Raw genomic sequence first — 22340 nt, forward strand, 5'->3', positions numbered from 1 at the left:
TTTTGTTGGTTTTCTTTAGTAGTTCTGATACTTAGGACACTTCTGAAGTAGTAGACTTCATTTTTAAGGGAAGGCTTCACTCTTGATTGTCTCTTCCTATGTTCTTCTACCAAAAGTAATTAATCTCTTTCAGAATGTGACTGTTTAAGAAGGTACATTGTCAAGGGGTGGTCACTGGGCACATGTGCATTGTAGGAAAAGTGTGTTCCTGGAGTTGTATATCTTTATCTTAATAATTACTGATGTGTTTATTTTGATGCAAAAATCACCTTTTTACTTCAAAAAAATTTCATGAACTTGAATGTACTTAGAGTTGCTTATAGAGTTTTCTAAATCTTCCATAAAGATTTGAACTTTCAGTTATGTTGCTTATTCCTCATGTCCTTTCAGTGGTGTTCAACTGATATCCTTAAACCTTTTATAATAAATTCTCTTGAAGCCCGAAAGCTTGCACTGTATACTCCTGGGGGAATTCTGTGCCAAAAAAATTAAAATGCTGCACACAATATTTTAAAATTCTGCATATTTTAGTTGTCAAAATAACACTACATAATCACGCCAGTTTCAGTTATTGTGGTAATTTATTTCAAAATACCTGTCCGCAAGTATGTCTGTAACAATACACAGACGCACACAATTTCCCCCAGGGGTAGAGAGTTAAAGAAACGCCTGTGACAACCCAGTTCCTGTTTCTCTGCCACCTTTCTGCCCCGCCCCGAGCCCAGCATGGGGGGGCAGACACCCACAATCCCTCCCCCCCTTGGGGTCCCTCCCAGCCAAAACACCTGAACCCCCTCCTCCCCAGAGCCCAACCTCAGGGCCCCCCCGACACCTGAGCCCAGGGATCCAGAAGGAGAAACAGCCTGATGGTCAGTCCCAGGCTTGCACAGAGTTTCCTGTGCACCACCCTTCTCCTTCCCTCAGGGCAAGCTTGGAACTGCAGCTGCCAGGAACCCTCTAGCTCCCTCTCCCTCCCCCCAGCAGCCCATTTCTGTGGGGAAAAGGGAATTCTGCATGTACAACGTGAATTTCTTCAGAATTCTGCATTGTGCAGAATTCCCCCGGCGTAACTATAAAGTGAGAGATTAAAGTGTCATAGTTTATCTTGTTTCCCACTGAGTCCTAGCGACTATCATGTTGGATATTTTGTACTTTCACTTATCAAAGGATAAATAATTGTTCTGATGCTTTTTCCCCGACTCTCTCTCATTAAAAGGCAGATCAGAAGCGGCGCACAGAAATTTCCTTACTAGATGACATTTCATCGCAATGTCCGATCGTTTGGGGCAAATAACCAAGGGAAAGGATGGGAAAAGCAAGTACTCGACTCTCAGCCTGTTTGATAAGTATAAAGGAAAGTCAATAGAAGCTATCAGAACTACAGGTAAGAAATGCCAGAGACAAGCTAGTCAATGTGTCTCTCGTAGGGTGTGTCTTCACTGCAGTGTTCACTCAGTTGACTGGCACCTGCGTGTGAGCTGCCACACTACAAAGCCAAACTTGAGTTAATATGTCCTCCCTGGTGCTACACTCACCTGTGTATGTCGCTACCCGTGGTTCTTTGCTACAGTAATCTGCTGCACTCTGATGGTTGCATGTAAGATACAGGAGGCAATTGTCCCGCTCTACTCAGCGCAGGTCAGGCCTCAGCTGGAGTGTTTTGTCCAGTTTTGTATACCACACTTTAAAAAAGATGTGAACAAAGAGGGAGAGTCCAGAAGAGAGTAACAAAAATGATAAAAGGTATAGAAAACCTGACCTATGAGGAAAGGTTAAAAATATCTGGGCATGTTTAGTCTTGAGTAAAGAAGACTGAAGGGGGACTTAATGATAATCTTCACATTTGTTAAGTGCTGTTATAAAGAGGATGGTGATAAATTGCTCTTCATGTCCCTGAAGGTAGGACAAGAAATAACTGGCTTAATATGCAGCAAGGGAGATTTAAATTAGATATTAGGAAAAACTTTCTAACTCTAAGGATGGTTAAGTACAAGAATAATTTACCAAGGGAAGTTGTGGAATCCCTGTCATTGGAGGTTTTTAAGAACAGGTTCGACAAACACCTGTCAAGGGTGGTCTGGGTATACTTAATCCTGCCTGAGCACAGGGGACTGGACTAGATGACCTCTTGAGGTCTCATCCAGTCCTGTACTTTTATGGTTCTTTCCCAGTTAGTTGTGGGAGAACTTGTTGGTTCTTCGGGCACATGGGGGAATTGTGGGAAGGCATTGGGGGACTATCAGCACTCAAGCGGGTTAGCCTGTGTCCTCACTGCAAAGTGAACAGGTTACCAGTTTGGTTAAAAGCCTCACTCAGGTTTTAGTGTACGCCCTAGGACAGCTAGCCCAGGATGTAAACCAAACTAAACTCTGGCTAGAGGTTTTTTTGTGTGGATTGGAGCTGGGTTAGGAGCCCGGGTGAACTCTGCAGTGAAAACATACCAGAAGTGGGGATATTGAGGTCAGAAAACTGAAACTAATAGGCTGGGTTTATTCTGAACTCAGTGTGGGATGGAACAGTAGACAGAAGGAAGATTATTTCAATCTGGTTAACTAGGTCTAGCGGTTAGAGCAGAGGGGACTTGGATCCAGGACTGGTGGATTCTATTTCTAGTGCTACAGATGTGTGGCCTTGGACAAGCGACTCACTGTCTCTGTGCCTTTACCTAGCTGTGAAATAGAGATGATAATTCTGTTTACCTACCTGATTATAGGTGATGAGACATAATGCACTGTTTGGAAAGCACTGTGAGATCCAACAGAAAGACTGGTTCAGTCCCAGCAAAGTTAACTGAGCCCTTCTTCCTGCTGGAGAAGATAAACTTGATGTTTTGTGTGGTTTTCTAGGTGAGGTTTTGGGATAGAGCTTTAAATAAAAACCCAAGGCCTTGTCTGTTCTGCATGGTTACTAACAATCCCAGGACACTTTCCATAAGAGGAAGTTTTTGCCTCTGTCCTTGGCCAATATCTCCTGTCTTCCCACTGTTGTGTTTAGGTTACATGCCAGCTGATTGTCAGTCCACCGCAGAGGTGACAGCATTGCAATGGTTCTTTTGGAGGAGAGAATCTGAATAAATATGAAGTACTAATATTATAGAAGTGCATATTAGCATTGCTGTTGCAATGTGATTCTGCAGTTTAGGATCTGATTTTACTCTCATTAAGTAGTACCTTACTTCTATTCATCCCAATAGGACTATTTGAGGGGTAAGGCACTAATTGAAGTAAATGAGGGTGGCAGAATCTAGCCCGTAATGACTTGCTGTCCCTCTCACCAGTTATTCCTAGACATGGCTTACAGAGTCTTGGGAAAGTTGCTGCTGCCCGGCGCATGCCACCTCCTGCAAACTTGCCAAGCTTGAAGTCTGAGAACAAAGGAAACGACCCCAACATCATTATAGTACCCAAGGACGGTACAGGATGGGCAAACAAGCAGGATCAGCCAGACCAAAAGAGGCAAGTGGAGCAATTCTTATGCTAAACCTTCTTAAAGAAGAAACAGAAATTATACTAGATCATGCTGAGCATTCTCTTTGGGCTTTACTAGTGACCTCTCCCCAGGTGGGATTGGTTACGATGTAGATTTAAGAATACTGTTGGGCTACTAGATCCATGGAGCCCTGCGTGTATACAATATTTGTATCTGAATCCGATCTGCGGTCTGCAAACATGGTCCGTGGATATTCCACAGATTCTGAGGGCTCTTTTCATTCCTTTCAGCAGGAAGCACTCTGAATCAGTACTGAGCCAGTGCACACGCTTCATATGAGGGGCCACTGTATTGCGAGAGCTGATTGTCTCCTTTACCCCACCTAATCTCCGTTGTTCTGTTGTCCTTTCCCAGTTCCAGTGTGACGGCTGCACAGCCGCAGGAGTCGCTGCCGCAGCAGGGTTTGCAGAAATCTGTCTCCAATTTACAGAAGCCGACACAGTCAATCAGTCAAGAGGTAGGTGCAAGTGGCGCTGACGACGGCTCCTCAATTTTTCCCAGGCCCATGCAGCCTAAAGATTGACCGATCATAGTTCAGAGAGCAGCTCCCAAATAATCAATTTTGTTAACAATAGTCTGTCTTGACTCCAAGTTACTGTGCCTCTGGAATGTTCTGCTGCTGTTAAATTATCAGTCTAGGCATATTCCTATATACCTCACAAATCTGTAGGAAGTGGTTAGCTGAAACGTAGGGAAAATGGCTGAAATATAAGGAGCTTGATTTGCATTTGTTAAGGCACTTTATTTTGGTTCTCATTTAAAGGTAGTTAGGTGAGAACAGATCCAGTTGCTACTTCTAGCGAAAGGTTTCACTTGATAAGAAGTGATTTGGTTGCGCGTAACAAACAGTGAGTCTCAGGGCCTGAAAAATCCCCTGACAATTGAGACGTTTCCCCTGTCAGTGAACGTTCTGACCTAACCCATCTATAGCTGCAGAATTTAAGCTTCTACTGTAGCTAAAAATTCCAAACCTGTGAGATTTTTGGAAAGTCAGGGCAGGAGAAGGGAGGGGGTTGGCTGTATATGAGAGAGTGAAAGTCTTCCAAGCATAAGATTTGGCGTAGAAGGCAGCTGAAAGATGAGTGGAAGAATGTGTGGGAAAAGTGGCAGAGAAGGGAGACTTTGGCTGAGGAACAGACGGGGAACAGGCAGAAGAAATAGACAGGGAAGCCAGTGAAAGTATCCAAAGCAGGAGATGTCAGGGTCGGAGCGAGGAAGAGGATTTTAACTGCAGCATTTTGGATAGATTGGAGTGGGGGAGTTGCAGAGAGGAAGAGGTGGTAGTCTCAGTTGGGGCACTAGCAGGATCTAGTAACATCTGGCTGATACAGAGATCTGACCACGATAGCATTGTCTTGTTTTACTTTCACCCAGAAGCTGAGGAACTTTCACGAGGGTCTCCTGATCTTTTTCTTTTTTCAGAGCACAAATTCAGTGCCAGGTGGACCAAAGTCATGGGCACAGCTGAATGGAAAGCCAGCAGGACAAGAAGGTGGTGAGTATGATTATGAATAATGGAGCAAAGTACGTGTACACTGCTTTATTAACACACAGGATGAGGTCTCTTCCATGATGCACTCCCAGTCTAAGGGCTTGTCTAGACATAGGTAAACTTGCACTAGTATAACTACAGTGAGGTCATTATTGTCTATGCTGCTAATGGCTTCTGCTTGACTGAGGATCCTGAAAGCAAGGTAACATTTTTAGCAGAAAAATTAACTCCTTAAATTGGCATCTCAGTTTGATTGGGAGTATTGCTGTTTTTATACAAGATGTAGGTTGTAGTTGCCATGAATATTGATATTTAAGGCTCAGAAAGAATAGCAGTAGGCCCGTGGCACTGAGCTTTTAACAGACCAGGAGCCACTAGCTCTTCAAATAAAATTGCAGGGAGTGTCTAAAGAATTAAATAGATTTAGAATGCAAAAATGGATGTAACAAGCTTATGAAAGCTGTCTCAAACCTCAGTCATCAAAGCAGAACTTACACTTGCCTAAAGTGACTACCAGCACAAATACGTATTTAACCTTTGTATCTTTTTTTTTTTAATTGCCACTTTCTTTGAGATTGTTGCCATATGGACCCCATGTAGGGTAGGTTTTAAATCTGTGGGCCAAATAAGTATCTCCTAGAGAACTGTGGTCAAACATTGCCCTCTAAGAAAGTGCTAATGTGCTTTGAGAACTCAGTGTAGATCAGGCCATTGTTAAGATACATTACTTAAACCTGCGGAAAGAGCTACATGCAGGGCTAAGAAGAGCTTATTTAGAGGATAATTGAATCATAGAAATCAGGCTACAAAGACTTATTAGGTCATCTTGTCCTCTGCACCTGTTCTGCAACTGCTTTGAGCAATTGCATTTACAGTCTAGTTAAAGCAACAGTTTCCAGTATTAACAAGGATTGAGATCTTTGCCCATTTGCTCATTTATTTTAGTTATTGTGTCTTCCTTAAAGATGTCATTTTTGTTGAAGCATTGGGGGAAGGGGAGAATTTTGTAAATCTGCTGTACTGTAATATGGTATGTGTGTTATGAATTGGGGTGTGAATGCAGAAACTGTATGTATTTCCTGTCCAAAGGAATCTTCAGGGAAGGATGTTTACACTGCATTGCAATTATCCCAATGCAGTGCATGCTGGGGAATTAGGTTCCATGCCGTTGGTACTGGCACACAAATAATCCTTCTGTTGTGCAGCATTATCTGTTTGGGAAAAGCTTGCTTCCCCATCCCCCTTGCTGAGTCATAATGTAAATCTGTCCTGAAAGATGCTAGTCAACCTTAGCTGTTCATGCTATTAGAAGTCTCACTATTCAGACAGATCAGTGCAATAATGCAGTACAGCTAGGAACTCTGGTACTATAAATGTTTCAGTTGTAGCCCATGTTGTACATTATAAGACTGATAACTTTTGCCAGATGTTTGTTTGGAAATGCTACATATAGTACTTTTTTATGTATAACTTTTTAAACTGGGAAACGATTCTCAACTATGGGATGAAGAACTACGAATTTGATCATGCAAGATCCTATGCTGTGAAACAAAATTTATGAACATGTTACAAAGTAACATTTTTTTAAAACAGTCTCTCCAGAATTTAAAGGGACACTGTTAAAATAGGTTATGCGCTAAATTTTGGTAGTCTGTAAATGTTTTTTGTGCTTTTACAAAAAGTGATAGAAATATTTTCTTTAAACTGATTTTCAAAAAAATTGTAAAGAAAATGGTAGGGTGGATTTTGTTTTGGCTTTTTTTATTGGTTTTGGGGTTTTTTTTGTTTTTTTGTTTTTAATTGACATATCCTTTCCTTTATTGGAAACATGAACACAACAGCACTGAATTAATGTATGAGTTCCAGAAAGTGAAACTGAGTAAACAGGCCAATTCTGCTTCACTCTTTGGTTCAGAAATGGCAGAGATCTTCCGGTGTGTTTAATAAACACAGGTGGGGTGTGTAACACAATTTTGAAATGGACTTTTTATTTGGACTGTGCCCCTTTAGTGCAAGGAAACAGTTATCAAAACAAAGCACACACTACTCAACAGGCTCAGGATTTCTGTGCCTTAGTTGCAAAATGACTTTCTGATTAAGTGTTTTTTAATATTGTGTATGGTTGTAATGCTGGCAGTCTTCTTCTACGCAGAGTAATTTTGCGAATGGGTTTAGGATGAATTGTGGTGCACTGCTTTCTACTCACCATTACATCTTTATAACAAACAAAAAACCATCTTAGAGTTGCATTTTATGATAGCTAGAAACTTAGCAGGGTAACTCTCCAGGAAGAGCAACTGAAGCCAGGCAGATTTGGTCAGTGATCTGTATCTTAATGCTATGAAGGAGGGCAGTGTATATACCACATTGTAACACTTGACACTTATTTATAACTTCTCCCAGAGAACATTGCAGGGAGCATAACAACACAATTCTGCAGTGGACAAATAATAAAAGTTGGAGGATTCTGAATATAAATATTGAGTGCTTCATAGCATTTCTGAAGTGAGCTTGCTGCATTTTCATTTCCAGTTCAGTGTGAATGAACATACTGGACAAAAATAATCAGGGAGCTGCACAACTTTAATTAGTTTTGTTGAACACAGCAATTTAAAGGAAACCCGTGCCTTATTAGTGGCCAGGTACTTCAGTATGGACGTGTGTTGTCATGTTAGCCACAGCCAGGCATGTCATTAACTAGTTAGCAAATGCTGAGACAGGCAATAATTTGTGTTTGTCCTAGAAACCGAGATTTTCTTGAGAAACGTTTTTGTGCTATGGTTGGTTCCTAGGTGATCACAAATGAGGCAGGGCTGTTGCAGGGCAGAAAAGCCTTGTTCTATCTGAGTTGTCCTCTTATTTCCTCGACAGGTTCAAGGGCCTCAAGCCGACTGTTATCCTTCTCTCCCGAGGAATTTCCGACGCTGAAAGCAGCTGGCGAGCAGGACAAGGTTGGCAAAGAAAAGGGCGCCTTAGATCTGTCGTATGGGCCAGGACCAAGCCTCCGCCCCCAGAGTAAGTTAATGTCAGCATATTGCTTTCCTGCCAGCCAGCCACAACCCTTTAGATCACTTTGGAGAAATGTCCATCAGGCCAGTCTGCAGTAGTTTCAAATGCCTCCTCTTCCATGTTGTCTGTCAGTCCTACAAGCCTCTATGGTCTGCTTGGCTCAGCAAATAACGACAGAATCTTGGGGCTGAAATTGGGTACCTGAGTTCTGCAGGACAGGCAGCTGAATATTTACTGTCATCTGCCTAATAATGACTTTAAAATTGCTCTTTGTGTGAGGGAAGACAGTTATGTTGGGCAGTGGGACACAAATGAAATATGTTTGGTTGTATCAGTTCTGTTCCCTAATGAACATTTGTCCCTAGCACAAACTATCACGTAACTGTAGCAGTACTTTTGATAGGAAATACCCACTATTGGGATAGCAGAGATGTTGTAGGTCATTATTTGGGCGCACTGATAGCTAGGTGCATGTGTAAGTTTGCACAGCCACTGGTGCAGCAATTCCTTAGTAACAGTGGATGCTACCAGTCTCTTCTATGAAATGTCTGTACATTTTTCATTGATTTGTTCTTTCTCTCCTCTGACTTTAATTACGAAGCCACCAGGTTATTCTGAGTCTGGAAACACTTTGCTTGATGACCGTCTACATGTGCCCCCACACACACTCTCACATGTATTATTTCATTTTCAGATGTCACAAGTTGGAGGGAGGGCGGTGGGAGGAACATTACCTCTGCCACATCTCTGACCGCCTCCCCTCCTGAGCCGGGCAGCAAGACCTCTAGCGCAGGAGATGGAGCCCCCTCCTCAGCGAGTGCCAGCGACTCTAAGGAGCCCTCTCTCCGCCCGGCTCAGCCTATACGTAAAGGGGCTTCGCAGTTCATGGGAAATGCATATCATCCGCCTACGTACCATGACATGCTACCTGCTTTTGTGAGTCTCTCCGCTCCCACAAGCTCTGTATGCACGTCTCTTTCTCCCTGATTGTAGGGTGTCACCGTTCCCACCTAAAGGAATTAACAGTGTGTGAGGGGGGAAAATGTTATGTTTGACTCTGCTAGCAGAGGCACTAAATTTCCAGACCCTCCCCTCCCAGATATTGCTCTGGGACAGCTGAGATCTCTTCCCTTATTTGTCTTTCCATTCCCATCTTGTAGATTTCTCTGCCATTTGTCCTTAGTAGCTAACAGTAATGCAACACTGATCCCCTCCATTCAGAAAGAAATGTCTGTGCCCGCTGAAAAGCCTCATTACCTCTCAACTGGCACCATAAAGAATGGTGTCCAAGATGACACCAAGCCTGCCAATCAGATAAATCTGAAATGTTCTCCCTCCCTTCCCAACCCCAGCACTAAAAGGCTCTTGTAATATAGTTTGAATATTTTTTTCTTGGCACTTTAAAACCACAATGTTTATCATTGTTCTGTTTCAGATGTGTCCACAGCAGTCATCTGAGGTCCCTGGATCACTGGACCGTGGGTCTTACCCCCTTCCTCAGCTTCGGCTTGAGCCCCGTGTCCCTTTCAGACAATACCAGATGAATGACCAAGATGGGTAAGGCCTCCAAAACTGACTAACTTGCAGAGGAAAATTAATATAGGATAAGTTCCTTATCTTTTGCAAGAATCTTATGAATGAGCCACCCTGGTGGATAAAGCTGTATGCCTGGCTTCACATAAAGCCTCGGTGTTTTGCTTCCTCTGCAGTAGGGTCTGGGAGTGTTACAAAGGCAGGAAGCTGAGCTTCTAGAGGGTGAGGGAGTCCTGCACATTGTTCAAGGAGCAGAAGAACCTCAAAAGGAATCCTGTCCAATTCTAGGTCATAAGGATGGTGTCTGTGACCTATAGGCTTCAGGGGGGGGCTATTGGAGGCTCCATAATAAACAATGAGGGCAGGGGAGGGAGGATTTAAAGGGCAATAGTAGTTGTTTGTAGGCTCGCTGTGTAAGCGTGCAACACACAATGTAGCTTAACCTGGTGCATTGTTATAAACTGAAGGCACATAGATTCCCTGCGCTTTCCACCCTTCTCTTTTAACAGCAATCTCTTTTTGTCTCACCATATAGAAAAGAGAATAGACCTGGGGTATCTCGCCCAGCTCGTCCGGTTCGGCAGCAAGGAGAGCGGGCTCCCCGGCCCACCATTATCAATGCAGAAAACTTGAAGGAGCTGGATGAACTTGACACTGATGCAGATGATGGTTGGGCAGGTAAAGTGCCATTATCCTCTTGCGTCAAGCAAGCGGTAACCACCCACGGAGTGAAGAGAATGAACTGCTAACCCCTCCATCCCCAAAGACACTATTCTGGTAGCTCATTCCCGTGCTCCCCCGCCCTCCACACAAAAGAGGAGAGTGTTCTATGCAATCTGGCAGCAACTAGTGGTGTAAATGATGGTTCAATAGATCCTTCAGGTCCTCCCATCATGCTGTACCCAAGGAACTGGATCTGAGGATTCACAAGCTTGATAACGCCATGTAACAGAAAGGGAGAGGCTGGAGCTGATCTTCCCTTCTGGGAAGAGACTGAGTCAAAGTTTGCCCCAAATCCTGAGAGTCCCATCATCTCAGTGCATGCAGCTGAAGTCTAGCTATGTATGATCTCATGCACAGGATGCATCATCTCAGTTTGCTTCCTCCCTGTCTGTAATGCATGCTACCAGTCTTCTGAAGTCTGCCCTGCTATGGAGATGTGTGGTCAATACCTACGCTGCTTGTTTTCAGTAGTCCTGATAATGGTGCTGTGCTTGGACACTCAGTTTTTCTAAATTGTATCTGGTTTATGCCTAAAGAGCGGTGCAGCTCAAGATGCTTTTCAGTTTGTTATAGGGCCTCTTTCTTTCCTTTGATGTATCCTTTCTTCACTCCTGCCACCATAGGCATACACGATGAAGTGGATTACTCCGAGAAACTGAAGTTTAGCGAAGATGAGGAAGAGGAAGAAGCTCTTAAAGATGGAAGACAGAAATGGTAAGAGGTGTCTGTCTGAGATTCCATTGATGCGGCATTCATACCTCTGGTTTCTGTTTCAATGTGTCAAAATTATCATGAGCTACTTAAAATTTGTTCTAATCATCAAGAGCAAAGGCTTAAAACCCGCCCCCTCTCCCCCCAACTTTATGGTATAACCTCATGGATTCCACTTTTCAAAATCTAAATTGAAACAGCTTTGTGGCATAGATAGGGCATGTGACTGGGTCCCAGGAGACCTGTGTTCTGTTCCTTGTTATGCCATTGACCAGCCTTGTGACCTTGGGCAAGTTACTTCATCTTTGTGTACCTCATTTCTTCCACCTGTAAAATGGTGACAATAATACTTACACATCTTTACAAAGTGTTCTGAGATCTATGGATGAAAAGCCTAATATATGTGTCAAGTATTTTTGTTGTTAGATTCTCTAGTCCCGCTTTCCATTGTATTGTAGCTTCTATAACAAGCCTTCTTATGGCTTGACGAATGAGTTGAAAATGTGTTTTGAGCTTATTTGGAAATGGTAATATCAATGGCATTTATACAACAGGAACAGCTGGGACCCCAGAAGGCAGCGACAGCTGTCCCTGAGCTCTGCAGACAGTGCAGATATTAAACACACCCTGGAAGAAGGAAAGAACTGGGGTGACCCAGTTGGTTTGTCTCGGTCAGTCCTCAAGGTGCAAGGCCCCCAGCAACCTTCAAGGAAGCTGAATGGCTGGACCCCTGCATCAGAATATCAGGTATGTTGACCTTGCACAGATTGGCTTGTGCTGATAGGATGCTTGATGTAACAAATTACTCTGCTTCAGAAGCAATGTTGAATTATACCAACAGCAGTCTAGCTCGAAGTACCCATTGTGACAAAATGAAATCTGAGTAAAGCATGAGTAGTTATTGAGCAGCTAATCATAACATCAGAACTGCCTGAAAGACTGGGAGAGGATATTTTTTTGAGCCTACCAACTCTGCTCCTAATCATTTGGACTGAACCAAATTTAAGACTGAACCAAATGGGATCATGGACATACTCTCAGCTAAGAAGCTCACTGTAGGTGGAGTGGCGGGGTTGTACCTTGTGTGGGATTAAAAAGGTCAAGCTGCATGAGGCTAGTGTTTTCAGATGATGCTCAGTGGGGTATTCCTTCCTTTGGCAGAAGCCCCCACTGGGATGTATTCTCAGACAGCAGTCCTTGGAGGATAAAGAAGAAAAAGTTCCCCTGAGACAGAAGTTTGTCCACTCTGAGATCTCGGAAGCTGTTGAGCGAGCCAGGAGGCGACGTGAGGAGGAAGAACGACGAGCCAGAGAGGAACGCCTGGCTGCCTGTGCTGCCAAACTCAAGCAGCTGGATCAGAAATGCAAACTGGCTCAGAAAACAGGAGAGACCCAGAAACATGTGGAGAATGAAGATCTGAAACCCCCAAGTGTGGAAAAGAAGGTGGCTCAGGAGAATGGTCATACGTTCCGTAGAGGTAGGGAAATGTTACTTATCTTGCTTCATAAAAGTTGCTTTTATATTATCATAATTGACCCCTTTCAGCCAGACAAGGATGTAACTACGTGTACTGGGCGGGCAAAGAAAGTGGTTGTAGACTGCTTTGAGTCACCTCACATGGGATCAATTTTTTCTAGTTTTCTAAAGAACATTTATTTTGGGACAATAGCCTAGGGCCTCCTTTAAAGGGACACAGTTGATTAAAAACTGTATTAAAAAGACAAAAAACCCTACTACCCCAATTTCCTTTTCAAAGTTACAAACAACACCTTACTTGGTTAGACAGAATTTTTACAGTCTGATTTACTTATTATGCCCTCTATTTACTTGTCTTTCAATTTAGATGAGAACAAAGTTTCAAATTCCATTTTTGTTTATATAGTCAATTTTGCTTTCAGGTTTTCATGCTTTAATACAACACTGCAATATTTAGGGTGCAAATACTGCAGGAAATGTTTAGAAAAACTGTTTGAATTTGGATGGTATGCTTTTTCAGAGCTTAATTTGAAACAAATTAATTTAAGATGAGATTTGATGCAACCAGTGACACTTAAGTAGGTCCTTCAATACACATGAAAAGCAGTGGGACTGTGCTGCTTGGCTCTCGACAAGGGGATGCTGTGTATGTACCTGCGCTAAAGCAGTAATGCAGCAGTCTGAACTCGCTCAGCTAGCAGAGTCTTATTTTTTGTTTATATTAAGTGTTGGGTCTTGGTCTCGTTTCTTTTCGTTTTATTCCCACAATAAAAATAATTCTTCTTTGAGTGCTTGTTCATGTCCATTCCAATCAGGTGTGCATTCCCCTAGCAGTATCAGTAGGGTCAGCCTGGATGACCCCTGGAGTTGTGCCCTCATGGTGCTCAGTATATTGCCCACCCAACCTGACCCCTCTTCAGTTCCTTATTGCCTGTGATGGCTAGCTGGAACTCCCCATTGCTCTTGCCTCGGCAAGTGCGTGCTTCGCAGTATCGTGTGTGTGTGTAGTTTAGTTTAGTTAGTATAGATAGTTTTCTCTCATAAGTTTCCTTTTGGGGGTGGTTCTTCTCCTCTAAGGACCCTCGGCATCACCACGGTTCCATGCACAGGTCCCAGGCATCAGTCAGGCACCGGTCTCATTCCCTGGTGCTCCATAAAAGAAAGAAGGTCTGATAGAGGGCGTTCCCCGACCAGGACTAAAGACCAGGTGGCCAGCAAGCCCACATCAGGCGTCCAATTGGTGGGGCCTCCATCAACTCCTGCCCCAGGAGGGTCCAGTTGAGTCCGGACCCACACCACTTGCCAGTCCGCCACCACGAGGACCTACACCTTCTATCTATATCAGAAGTGTTTGAGGTGGCATCAGACAGTGGTACTGACAGTGCCACCTTCCCCTCCAAGGCGGGAGAGGTCGCTGGCACCGGTTCCTGGCCCAGTCCACTCTGTGGGCAAGCGGCGGTGAGGGGAAGCCACTCCGGTCCCCCAGTTGGCATTGCTCGCCAGTGCTGAGTGGCTCCGCTCATCCTTGGTCTTCACAGTTGGAGACCTCGGAGTCGGAAGTGGAGTCATCACGCTCCAGTAGGAGTAGAAGATCCTGCTCCCACCATGACCGACGGCCCTACCCAGCACAGGGGCCAGGACAGTGTCAGACTCCTCAGTGGCCTTTCTGGACACCCTGGGCCTATCCCCTGAGCCAAGATTCCAGACTGGCTTCGGTGGCCTTGGTGTCCCCTTTGGGCCTCCCCACACGCCCTCCGCACTGCTGCAGGGGACCCATCAGGCAGCCTCACTGATGTCGACGATCTCTGCCCTTCCACCCTCCTTCCCTGTCCGTCTCCAGAACCCTTCTCATGAGCAACTCCTCATACAGGAGGTGCAATCGCTCCTCTCGCTGTGGGCAGTGAAAGAGGTTCCTCGGGCGCAGATGGGCAAGGGCTTCTATTCCCGGTATTTCCTAATACCGAAAGCCAAAGGCAGGCACAGGCCCATCCTAGATCTGCGAGATTTCAACAAGTTCATGAAGAAACTCAAGTTCTGCATGGTCTCCTTGGCCTCCATCATCCCTTCCTTGGATCCAGGGGACTGGTATGCCGCCCTCGACTTGAAGGATGTGTACTTTCATATAGCAATCACACAGTCCCACAGAAAATACCTTAGGTTTGTTGTGGACAACAACCACTTCCAGTTCACAGTCCTCCCGTTTGGCCAGTCAGCGGTGTCTCGAGTATTTACCAAATGCATGGCAGTTGTGGCAGCGTTTCTGTGCAGGTGCCGGGTACAGGTGTTCCTGTACCTCGACAACTGGCTGATCAAGGGCCGCTCCAGGGCTCTCCTATACGCGTTCCATCCTACCCTTTTCGTTCACAAGGTGCTCCTCAAGATACGGAGGGATCGAGTGGTGGTAATATTGATAGCTCCACCCTGACCCCAGCAAGATTGATACACATTGCTCCTGGACATGTCTGTGGAAGCCCCAGTCACTTTGCCGCTCTTCCTGGACTTGATAACTTAGGATCATGGCTGTCTCCAGCATCCGAACCTCAAGTTGTTGCACCTCACAGCGTGGAAGCTCCGTGGCTAAACCTGGTGGAGCTTTCCTGCTCGGACCCTGTTAGACAAGTCCTCCTTGGCAGTAGGAAACCCTCCACCAGGACTACTTATCTTGTCAAGTGGAAGAGATTCTCAATCTGGTCAGCACAGCATCATTCGTCCTCGCCTCTGTTCCACTCAAATCGGGCTACCTTCTCCATCTCAAGAAGCAGGGACTGTCCATATCATCAATAAGGGTTCAGTTGGCCGCCATCTCTGCCTTCCATCCAGGTGCAGAGGGCCGGTTGGTCTTCGCCAACCCTATGGTCAGCCGTTTCCTCAAAGGTCTCAACAGGCTATATTGGCTAGTTTGACAGCTGGTCCTGGCCTGGGATCTCAGCCTGGTCCTTTCCAGACTCATGAGACTGCCCTTTGAACTGCGACGTGCTCCCTGCTCTCCCTCTCTACAAGGTGCTGTTTCTGGTAGCGATAACTTCAGCCAGGAGGGTGTCTAAGCTCAGGGCCCTAACATCAGAGCCTCCTTACACAGTGTTCTATAAGAACAAGATTCAGCTCAGGTCCCACCCGGCTTTCCTCCTGAAGTTTGTCTCCCATTTCCACATGAACCAGGACATCTTCCTCCTGGTGTTCTATCCGAAGCTGCACTCAGGCGGCAGGGAGCAGGGGCTTCACACGTTGGATGTCTGCAGAGCCGTTCTGAAAGTCCATCCTACTTTTTGTGGCTGTGGCAGACAGAATGAAAGGTCTTTTTGTCTCTTCTCAGCAGATTTCCTCGTGGATCACGTCCTGCATCCGAGAGTGTTACAAACTGGCAGAGGTGCCTGTCCCTCTGCTCATTGTGCACTCCACCAGGGCACAGGCTTCTTCAGCAGCGTTTCTGGCACAGATTCCCACCCAGGAAATATGCAGAGCAGTGAAATGGTCCTCCATACACACTTTCATTGCGCATTATGCGATTACCCAACAGGCCAGAGATGACATGGCCTTTAGTAGAGCAGTGCTCCAATCAGTGAACAACTCCGACCCCACCTCCATAACTTAGGCTTGGGAGTCACCTGATTGAAATTGACATGAGTAAGCACTCGAAGAAGAAAAAAACGTTACCTTCTCGTAACTGTTGTTCTTCAAGATGTATTGTTCATGTCCATTCCAATGCCTGCCCTGCTGTCGGAGTAGCCAGTAAGAAGGAACTGAAGGGGGGTCGGCTCGGCTGGGCACTATATTGAGCTTCATGAGGGTTGCGACTCCCGGGGACGCCCAGGCCGACCCTACGGATACTGTTAGGGGGAAAATCTTCCAGCTGTCGTGCATGCAGCATGTGCGCACCTGGTTGGAATGGACATAAACAACACATCTCGAAGAACAACAGTTACGAGAAGGTGAGTAACCGCTTTTTCCTTGTGTTAATTTAGGACCCAGTCCTGAAATCACTTATGTGCATCAGTAACTTGAGAGTAGGGTCATTGAGTTCAGTGTATGTGTAGGATTGGGGCCTTAGCACATACGCTTTTAGGGGCAGTGTGGGCACTTGCTGTGTGTGCGTGCAGTGGGGCTCTGTCGTGACAGGGGCCTATGGTTGCTAGTGTAACTTAAATAATGATGAAGGGGTTATAATCTCCTGCATAAAAATTAATGCACGGAATAGGGGATCTTGACTCCCAGTGTCAGCATTGACTCCTCATTTAGTTAATGTGGAAAGGCCAACTGGATGATTAGTGGCAGTGTCCTGTGCGTCCTGCAGGAGATCTGTGCTCAAGAGCTCTGCCTCTTGCTCCACCAAGGGTTAAAAAATTCTAAAAAGTGTATTTGAATCATAAGGGCAGAGGGCAAGTGCCTTGTCATTAAAATGACCCTTGTGGCCAATATAAGGCGTGGCATTGGGCTCAAAATGGATTATTGTTCATTTCTCCTTGGTCAGAAGGATAATGTAGCATTGGAAGGTCTCGGTAGGACGGATGTGTGGGCAGAGCAAAGAAAATGGAATGATCTTTAGGGCAGTCTAAGGAAGATAGCAGCTGAAATACTGTACGTATGGTAGAGCATAATAATGAGAGTGGAATGGCGAGTTCACCTGTGTAATACAATCACAATGTATGTGCAGTGTTCTCACAGGTAGCCTAAGCTAGCTGCTTTATAATGTGGGCTATTCTTGTGGGCAGCAGAACTGAATCGAATCTTGTTTTCATCCCCCCCAGCTACTTCTGAATTTCATGCACAGGATGTCTCTGTTGGTTATCTAGAAGAGGAAACCACAGTCACAACTGTAGCTGCCCAAAGCAGCAGTGAGGAGGAGATTAGAGAAGTCACATCCCCAGCACAAGAGTTCAACAAATACCAGAAATCACTTCCTCCAAGATTCCAGAGGCAGCAGCAGCAACAGGTAAGAGGTCTGAGAGCTCCTCCTTCCCCCGCCTCCCCAAACACACACACACTCTCTCTCTTCCCCCCCCTTCAAATATTGTTGTTTATTTGGGGCCAAATCTTATGCTCAGCACCAAGTAATCAGGCTTTGTGCTAGGGAGGTCCAAGGGGTGGGAAACAAGAATCTTCCTCCCAGCTCTGCTCTGCAGCATGCTTGGACACAAGAATCCCCTACGGAACTGTACTTGGAGACATAGACTTTCTGTGTAGACTGCACACATCTTTCATGCCCTTGTTTGTAGCTTCTGAGATTATAGTAGACTGCACACATCTTTCATGCCCTTGTTTGTAGCTTCTGAGATTATAAGGCTGGAAGAGACCATTGTGATTATCTAGTTCTAGTATGACATCCTGCAGTCCATGGGACTTTTCCTGATTAGTCTTAATGTAAAATTTCCAATGATGGAGAATCCATCACAACCCTTGGAAAATTGTTCCAGTGGTTAATTACCCTCACTGTTTAAAATAAATAAATAAAGCCTTATTTCTAGTCGAATGAGCCTAGCTTCAACTTCCAGCCATTGGATATTTTAGACCTTTATCTGCTAGATTGAAAAGCCCATTATTATGAAATTTTTGTTCCTCGTGTAGGTACTACAGTCTGTGATCAAGTCACCCCGTAACCTTCTCTTTGTTAAACTAAACAGGTCATTACAAAACTTAAACCTAATTTCCCCCAAACTAATTTCCCCTTTCTGTTACTCACACCTTCTTGTCAACTGTTTGAAATGGGCCACTCTCATTACCACCACAAAAGTTATTTTTCCTCCCTCGGTATTCTGCTGTTAATTGAATTGTCTCGTTAGATTGACCACACACTTGGTAAGGCAACTCCCATCTTTTCATGTATTTATACCTGCTCCTGTATTTTCCACTCCATGCATCTGATGAAGTGGGTTCTAGCCCACGAAAGCTTATGCCCAAATAAATGTGTTAGTCTCTGAGGTGCCACAAGGACTCCTCCTTGTTTTTGCTGATACAGACTAAACCACTCTGAAACCTAAATAAAATGAGCTCCTTGAGCCTTTCACTGTAAGACATGTTTTCCAGTCCTACATCTACAGGCTTCTGTGGGTGGGAGAGCAGGATTTGCCCCTTTGTCTCTGCCATTCACTTTGAAGAATAGTACTATACAGTGATGTGTGAAGTGTTGGCTTGTATGCTAAATTTGTCTTGTTGCCTCCTGGCAGTATCAATTTAGGGTTATGTAGTTTTTAAAACGGAGCTCTGGGTTGTAAGATTGTTGCCAGGATCATCTGAATCAAATACACAGGGGTGGGTTCCTCTTCCCATGGCCAAAATTAAAGGTGCAGCAGTGGGGTCTTCTCATATCCATGCAGTGCTGCCACTGTGGGCCTGATCCAGCATGGTGCTTTTCACCCTTGGCTTCCATTGCCTCCAGTGGGATCAAAGTGTGCTTAGCACTTTGCTGGATCAGGCCTTTTGTGAACATCTCCCCTAACTCCCACTAACCAAGATGTATGTCAGCGATATCTCCGCTCCCTAGGGAATGGGTGGGTGCTAACAGGCCCAGGCATGCATGGAAGGGGAAATAAAGGAGGCTGCAGGGGGGGCAGACCCTTGTGCAATAGGTTTATTTTCTTAGTAGACTTGGACTCTAATATGCAGTACATCTACTGAGAGTCCCTCGCTCTGTACCCTGTTCTGGAGGGTGTGGTCAGCTAACTGCCTACTAGAAGAGCCCACTGTTGCATCTTTGGTTGGCAGGTGATTATGCCCTGCCTCAAATAGGTTTCAGGGGTGTGGAACTGGAATGTGTCTCAGTCCACCTCCTCCCTGTTCTGTGTAAAGATGGTGTTTTCAGCTTGCCTGCTACCTGCCTTCTATTACTCCGCCCCCATCCCTTTTGTCCTGTATTGGCTCCTTCAGTGAACCTTATTTGTTTGAATTTTAAGCGTGTAGTTGGTTTTAAGTTTTTATTTCATTACAGAATGTTCATCAGTGCCCTGCCCAGTCTGGATTGGTCTATAACTATGATTTCCCCACCTCTCCTTTATAGCTGTTGCTAGCCACTTCTGTGTGAAAAGCACTACAAGAATGCATCCAGGCTTGGTATGATTAGGTGTTTGTTGTAATCCTTCTCAGCGTAGCCATTTGTGCATCGGTCTCAGGGGGAGCATCTATGGTTGCAAAAAGGGTAAATTATATCTGGGCTTGGAAGGATTATATTTTTATTGGTAAATCTCGGTAAAAATTGATTTCACCGTACACAAACACACAACACACACACAAACTGGCAAGAAAATATACAATATGTGAAATGTACAGATAGGAAAGGTAAGAAAAATTACTGAGAACCAGCTTAAGGATATTTTAACATTATGTTGACAATTTTGTGTTTTAACGGTTATAAAGCTTTTTACTTTTTGAATCTCATCTGCTGTCATTCAGTAATTGTCTGATGCCCTCATAATTTCTTGTGACTATGCAAATTTAATTTGATAAAAATTGAAAAAATGCTTAATATCAACATTGATGTTTTTCCATCAAAATTATTAAAAAATAAAAATTGAATTCTGCCAAGCCTAATTATATAACTAAATTAATATAGCCCTGTTGTTTAGCTTGGGGTTTTAATAATTACTCTTCAGTGCCATGTTACCCCATAATTATTATTGTGGTAGATAGGTATTTTGGAGACTCAAAAGATTCAGCACTAACGGTTGCTACAATTACTTTATATAAAATGGAGGCTGTCAAGCTCAAAATCCAATATTTCTAAATGTCCTCCCTGTCATACCAATAACATCTTGAATTATTACCACTGGAAGAATATTTTTTTTAAAAGTCTTGCTTTATTTTTCAACTTTTGTGTGGCTAGTATAAATAGGTTAGTTTCACTTGTGGTTCTCATCTCTTTGTACTGCTTGCTATTCCATTAGGGATGTTGCAGTCAAAAATGAGGATACAACCTGCTGCCATAAACTTTATTTTGTTAATTTTTTTTTCAAGATTCCAGTGCAATAGATAAATGTAAAGCTAAGAACAGTCATCTTTCCTGTTTGGTTACTTCCTCACTAAGGCGGGAAGAAAGCAGCTTTTAAACCTCAACCAGCTTCTCCTGCAAACACTTCATGCTGGGTGTAGTACTTTGCTTACTTCCAGTAGGTGGTCCCCATAGAAGTCAGATGTCAGCATTATTCCTGGTAGGAATCGTTCACAGCACTGACATGCTTTTCAGCCCCTAACCCCTACCAACAGCAATAAAAAAGAAATTAATACAATCTTAAAATTCATACCCTAAGAAGAGGTTTTTATTTTGTGAAAAGGGAGAAGTGCCGGTGGTTCCTTTAAGTTCACTGGGCACTTTGCTATTGATTTTACATGGAAGGTGCTCAAATACTACTCCTATTTATTATTTGTATTACTGGACCCCATTATACTAGGCTCTGTACGAACCACAGAACACAAAGACGGTCCCTGCCCCAGGGGGCTTACAGACTAAGTATAAGACAAGAGACAACAGATGGATACAGTACAATGGTGATGGACAGCAATATAAAGCCCTACAGGCTTGTTTTCACTGCAGATTTGGCTCAGGTTATCCACACTTGGGCAGCCTAACTTAAGTGAGAGTAACCACACCTCAGAACAGCAACACAGAGTGATCAGATATGCAGCAAAGAGTAGCTGTATCCCCCCTGTGTTCCTAGCTCGAGCACTCAAGCTTCCACCTGTATCTCCTGACAGGCTAGCTAGCTCGAGTGTAGAGAGCATCACTTAACTCTAGCTAGAGATTCTTTTTTGCGGATGGGAGTCAGATTAGGAGCAGCACTTGAAGTGAACGCATTAGTGAAGACAAGACCAAAGATGGATGGAAATATTTTCAAGATCAAGCCCTTAGGGGGGTAATATTCATATGGAAAATCACCACAATAACTGCTCAAATTTATTTATATATGGCTGTTAAAATGCCAACACCTATTTTATTTTGTTTAAAATATCCTGTCTTTTCTGTTTGTATTTGGTTCAGTGCAACCTTAATCAGGGCCTAACTCCTGGGCCTAAACTATTTGGCTGGCCTCCTTTTTGAATTATAAAAACAATATGAAGAATGAGACCAGAGTTCAAAGGGTATTTAGGTGCAGTCATGTTAAAAGCAGGGCCATGACTACGTAGGTTCCCAGACCATTCCATTCCCTAGCTATATGGAAGTCACAGTGGCTACTGCAGCCTTGCTTTGCTTCGCTTCATGGGCTTGAAGAAGAGGATTCATTCCTTCTGCAGAGTCTCCCAATACGCAGCTCATGCTGTGAGCTGGAACGAGAAGCTGACTCCATTGCAGTGACACTAAGTACCTTTCCCAGATCTGAAGATGAGCTCTGTGTAACTCCAGATCTTCTCTCTTTCGCTAACAGAGGTTGGTCCGATAAAAGATATTACCTCACCCACCTTATCTCTCTCCTGCAGTGTGACAGATTTGAATGGTGAGCAAGGCATTCCCTGTTGCCGTGGTGTTGTGTCAGGGTCAGAACTTTAGGGCTTTGTGACTTGTTTCTTTCTCATCTGGTTGTCTCCATGGAGGAAATAGAATGCACTGGCTAGCCTGGAAGGTTCCATCTCTGTCATTTAGACAATATTTCCAAAGTACTTTTGTCTTTATAGTGGATAATTCAGTCGTATGCATAGCACATATGGTGTTAGTTGTGGCTAGTGAAGTATGGTGTGAATCCCACAGAATGGCTAAATGCGGTTGCTGAAATGGCCTACATGTAAGGTTGGTGGAGTGGCTTAGCTTCTAGGGGAAATAAGTTCTCTCTTTTCAAATGTAACTCTTTGATGTGGCCTGATTTTATTGCAGCTGTGGGATGGGTCACTTTGTCCATTATCCTGACTCGGGTTGCCTGGTATTAGTCATTTAGTTTAGAACAAATGAACTGAAGTCTTCAGTGCCTTTGTTATCAGGGAGTCTGTT

The 22340-nt window shown here is 44.3% G+C and overlaps 1 protein-coding gene across 5 annotated transcripts in view; it reads left to right on the top strand.

Annotated features, from left to right (window-relative positions):
- Positions 1 to 22340, top strand: part of PRRC2B (proline rich coiled-coil 2B) — a 69820-nt gene that overhangs the window by 17924 nt on the left and 29556 nt on the right. For all 5 annotated transcript variants that reach the window (XM_084650076.1, XM_084650078.1, XM_084650077.1 and 2 more), the window contains exons 2-13: positions 1217 to 1384; positions 3278 to 3455; positions 3844 to 3946; positions 4912 to 4984; positions 7853 to 7996; positions 8685 to 8926; positions 9426 to 9547; positions 10059 to 10201; positions 10870 to 10960; positions 11512 to 11704; positions 12119 to 12434; positions 17179 to 17363. In XM_084650076.1, the coding sequence (XP_084506202.1) occupies positions 1270 to 1384; positions 3278 to 3455; positions 3844 to 3946; positions 4912 to 4984; positions 7853 to 7996; positions 8685 to 8926; positions 9426 to 9547; positions 10059 to 10201; positions 10870 to 10960; positions 11512 to 11704; positions 12119 to 12434; positions 17179 to 17363 (1905 nt within the window). In that variant the 5' untranslated portion in view covers positions 1217 to 1269. The remainder of the gene's footprint in view (positions 1 to 1216; positions 1385 to 3277; positions 3456 to 3843; positions 3947 to 4911; positions 4985 to 7852; positions 7997 to 8684; positions 8927 to 9425; positions 9548 to 10058; positions 10202 to 10869; positions 10961 to 11511; positions 11705 to 12118; positions 12435 to 17178; positions 17364 to 22340) is intronic.

The sequence above is a fragment of the Lepidochelys olivacea genome (genome assembly GCF_965140295.1).
Source record: "Lepidochelys olivacea isolate rLepOli2 genome assembly, chromosome: 16".
Lineage (NCBI taxonomy): Eukaryota > Metazoa > Chordata > Testudines > Cheloniidae > Lepidochelys > Lepidochelys olivacea.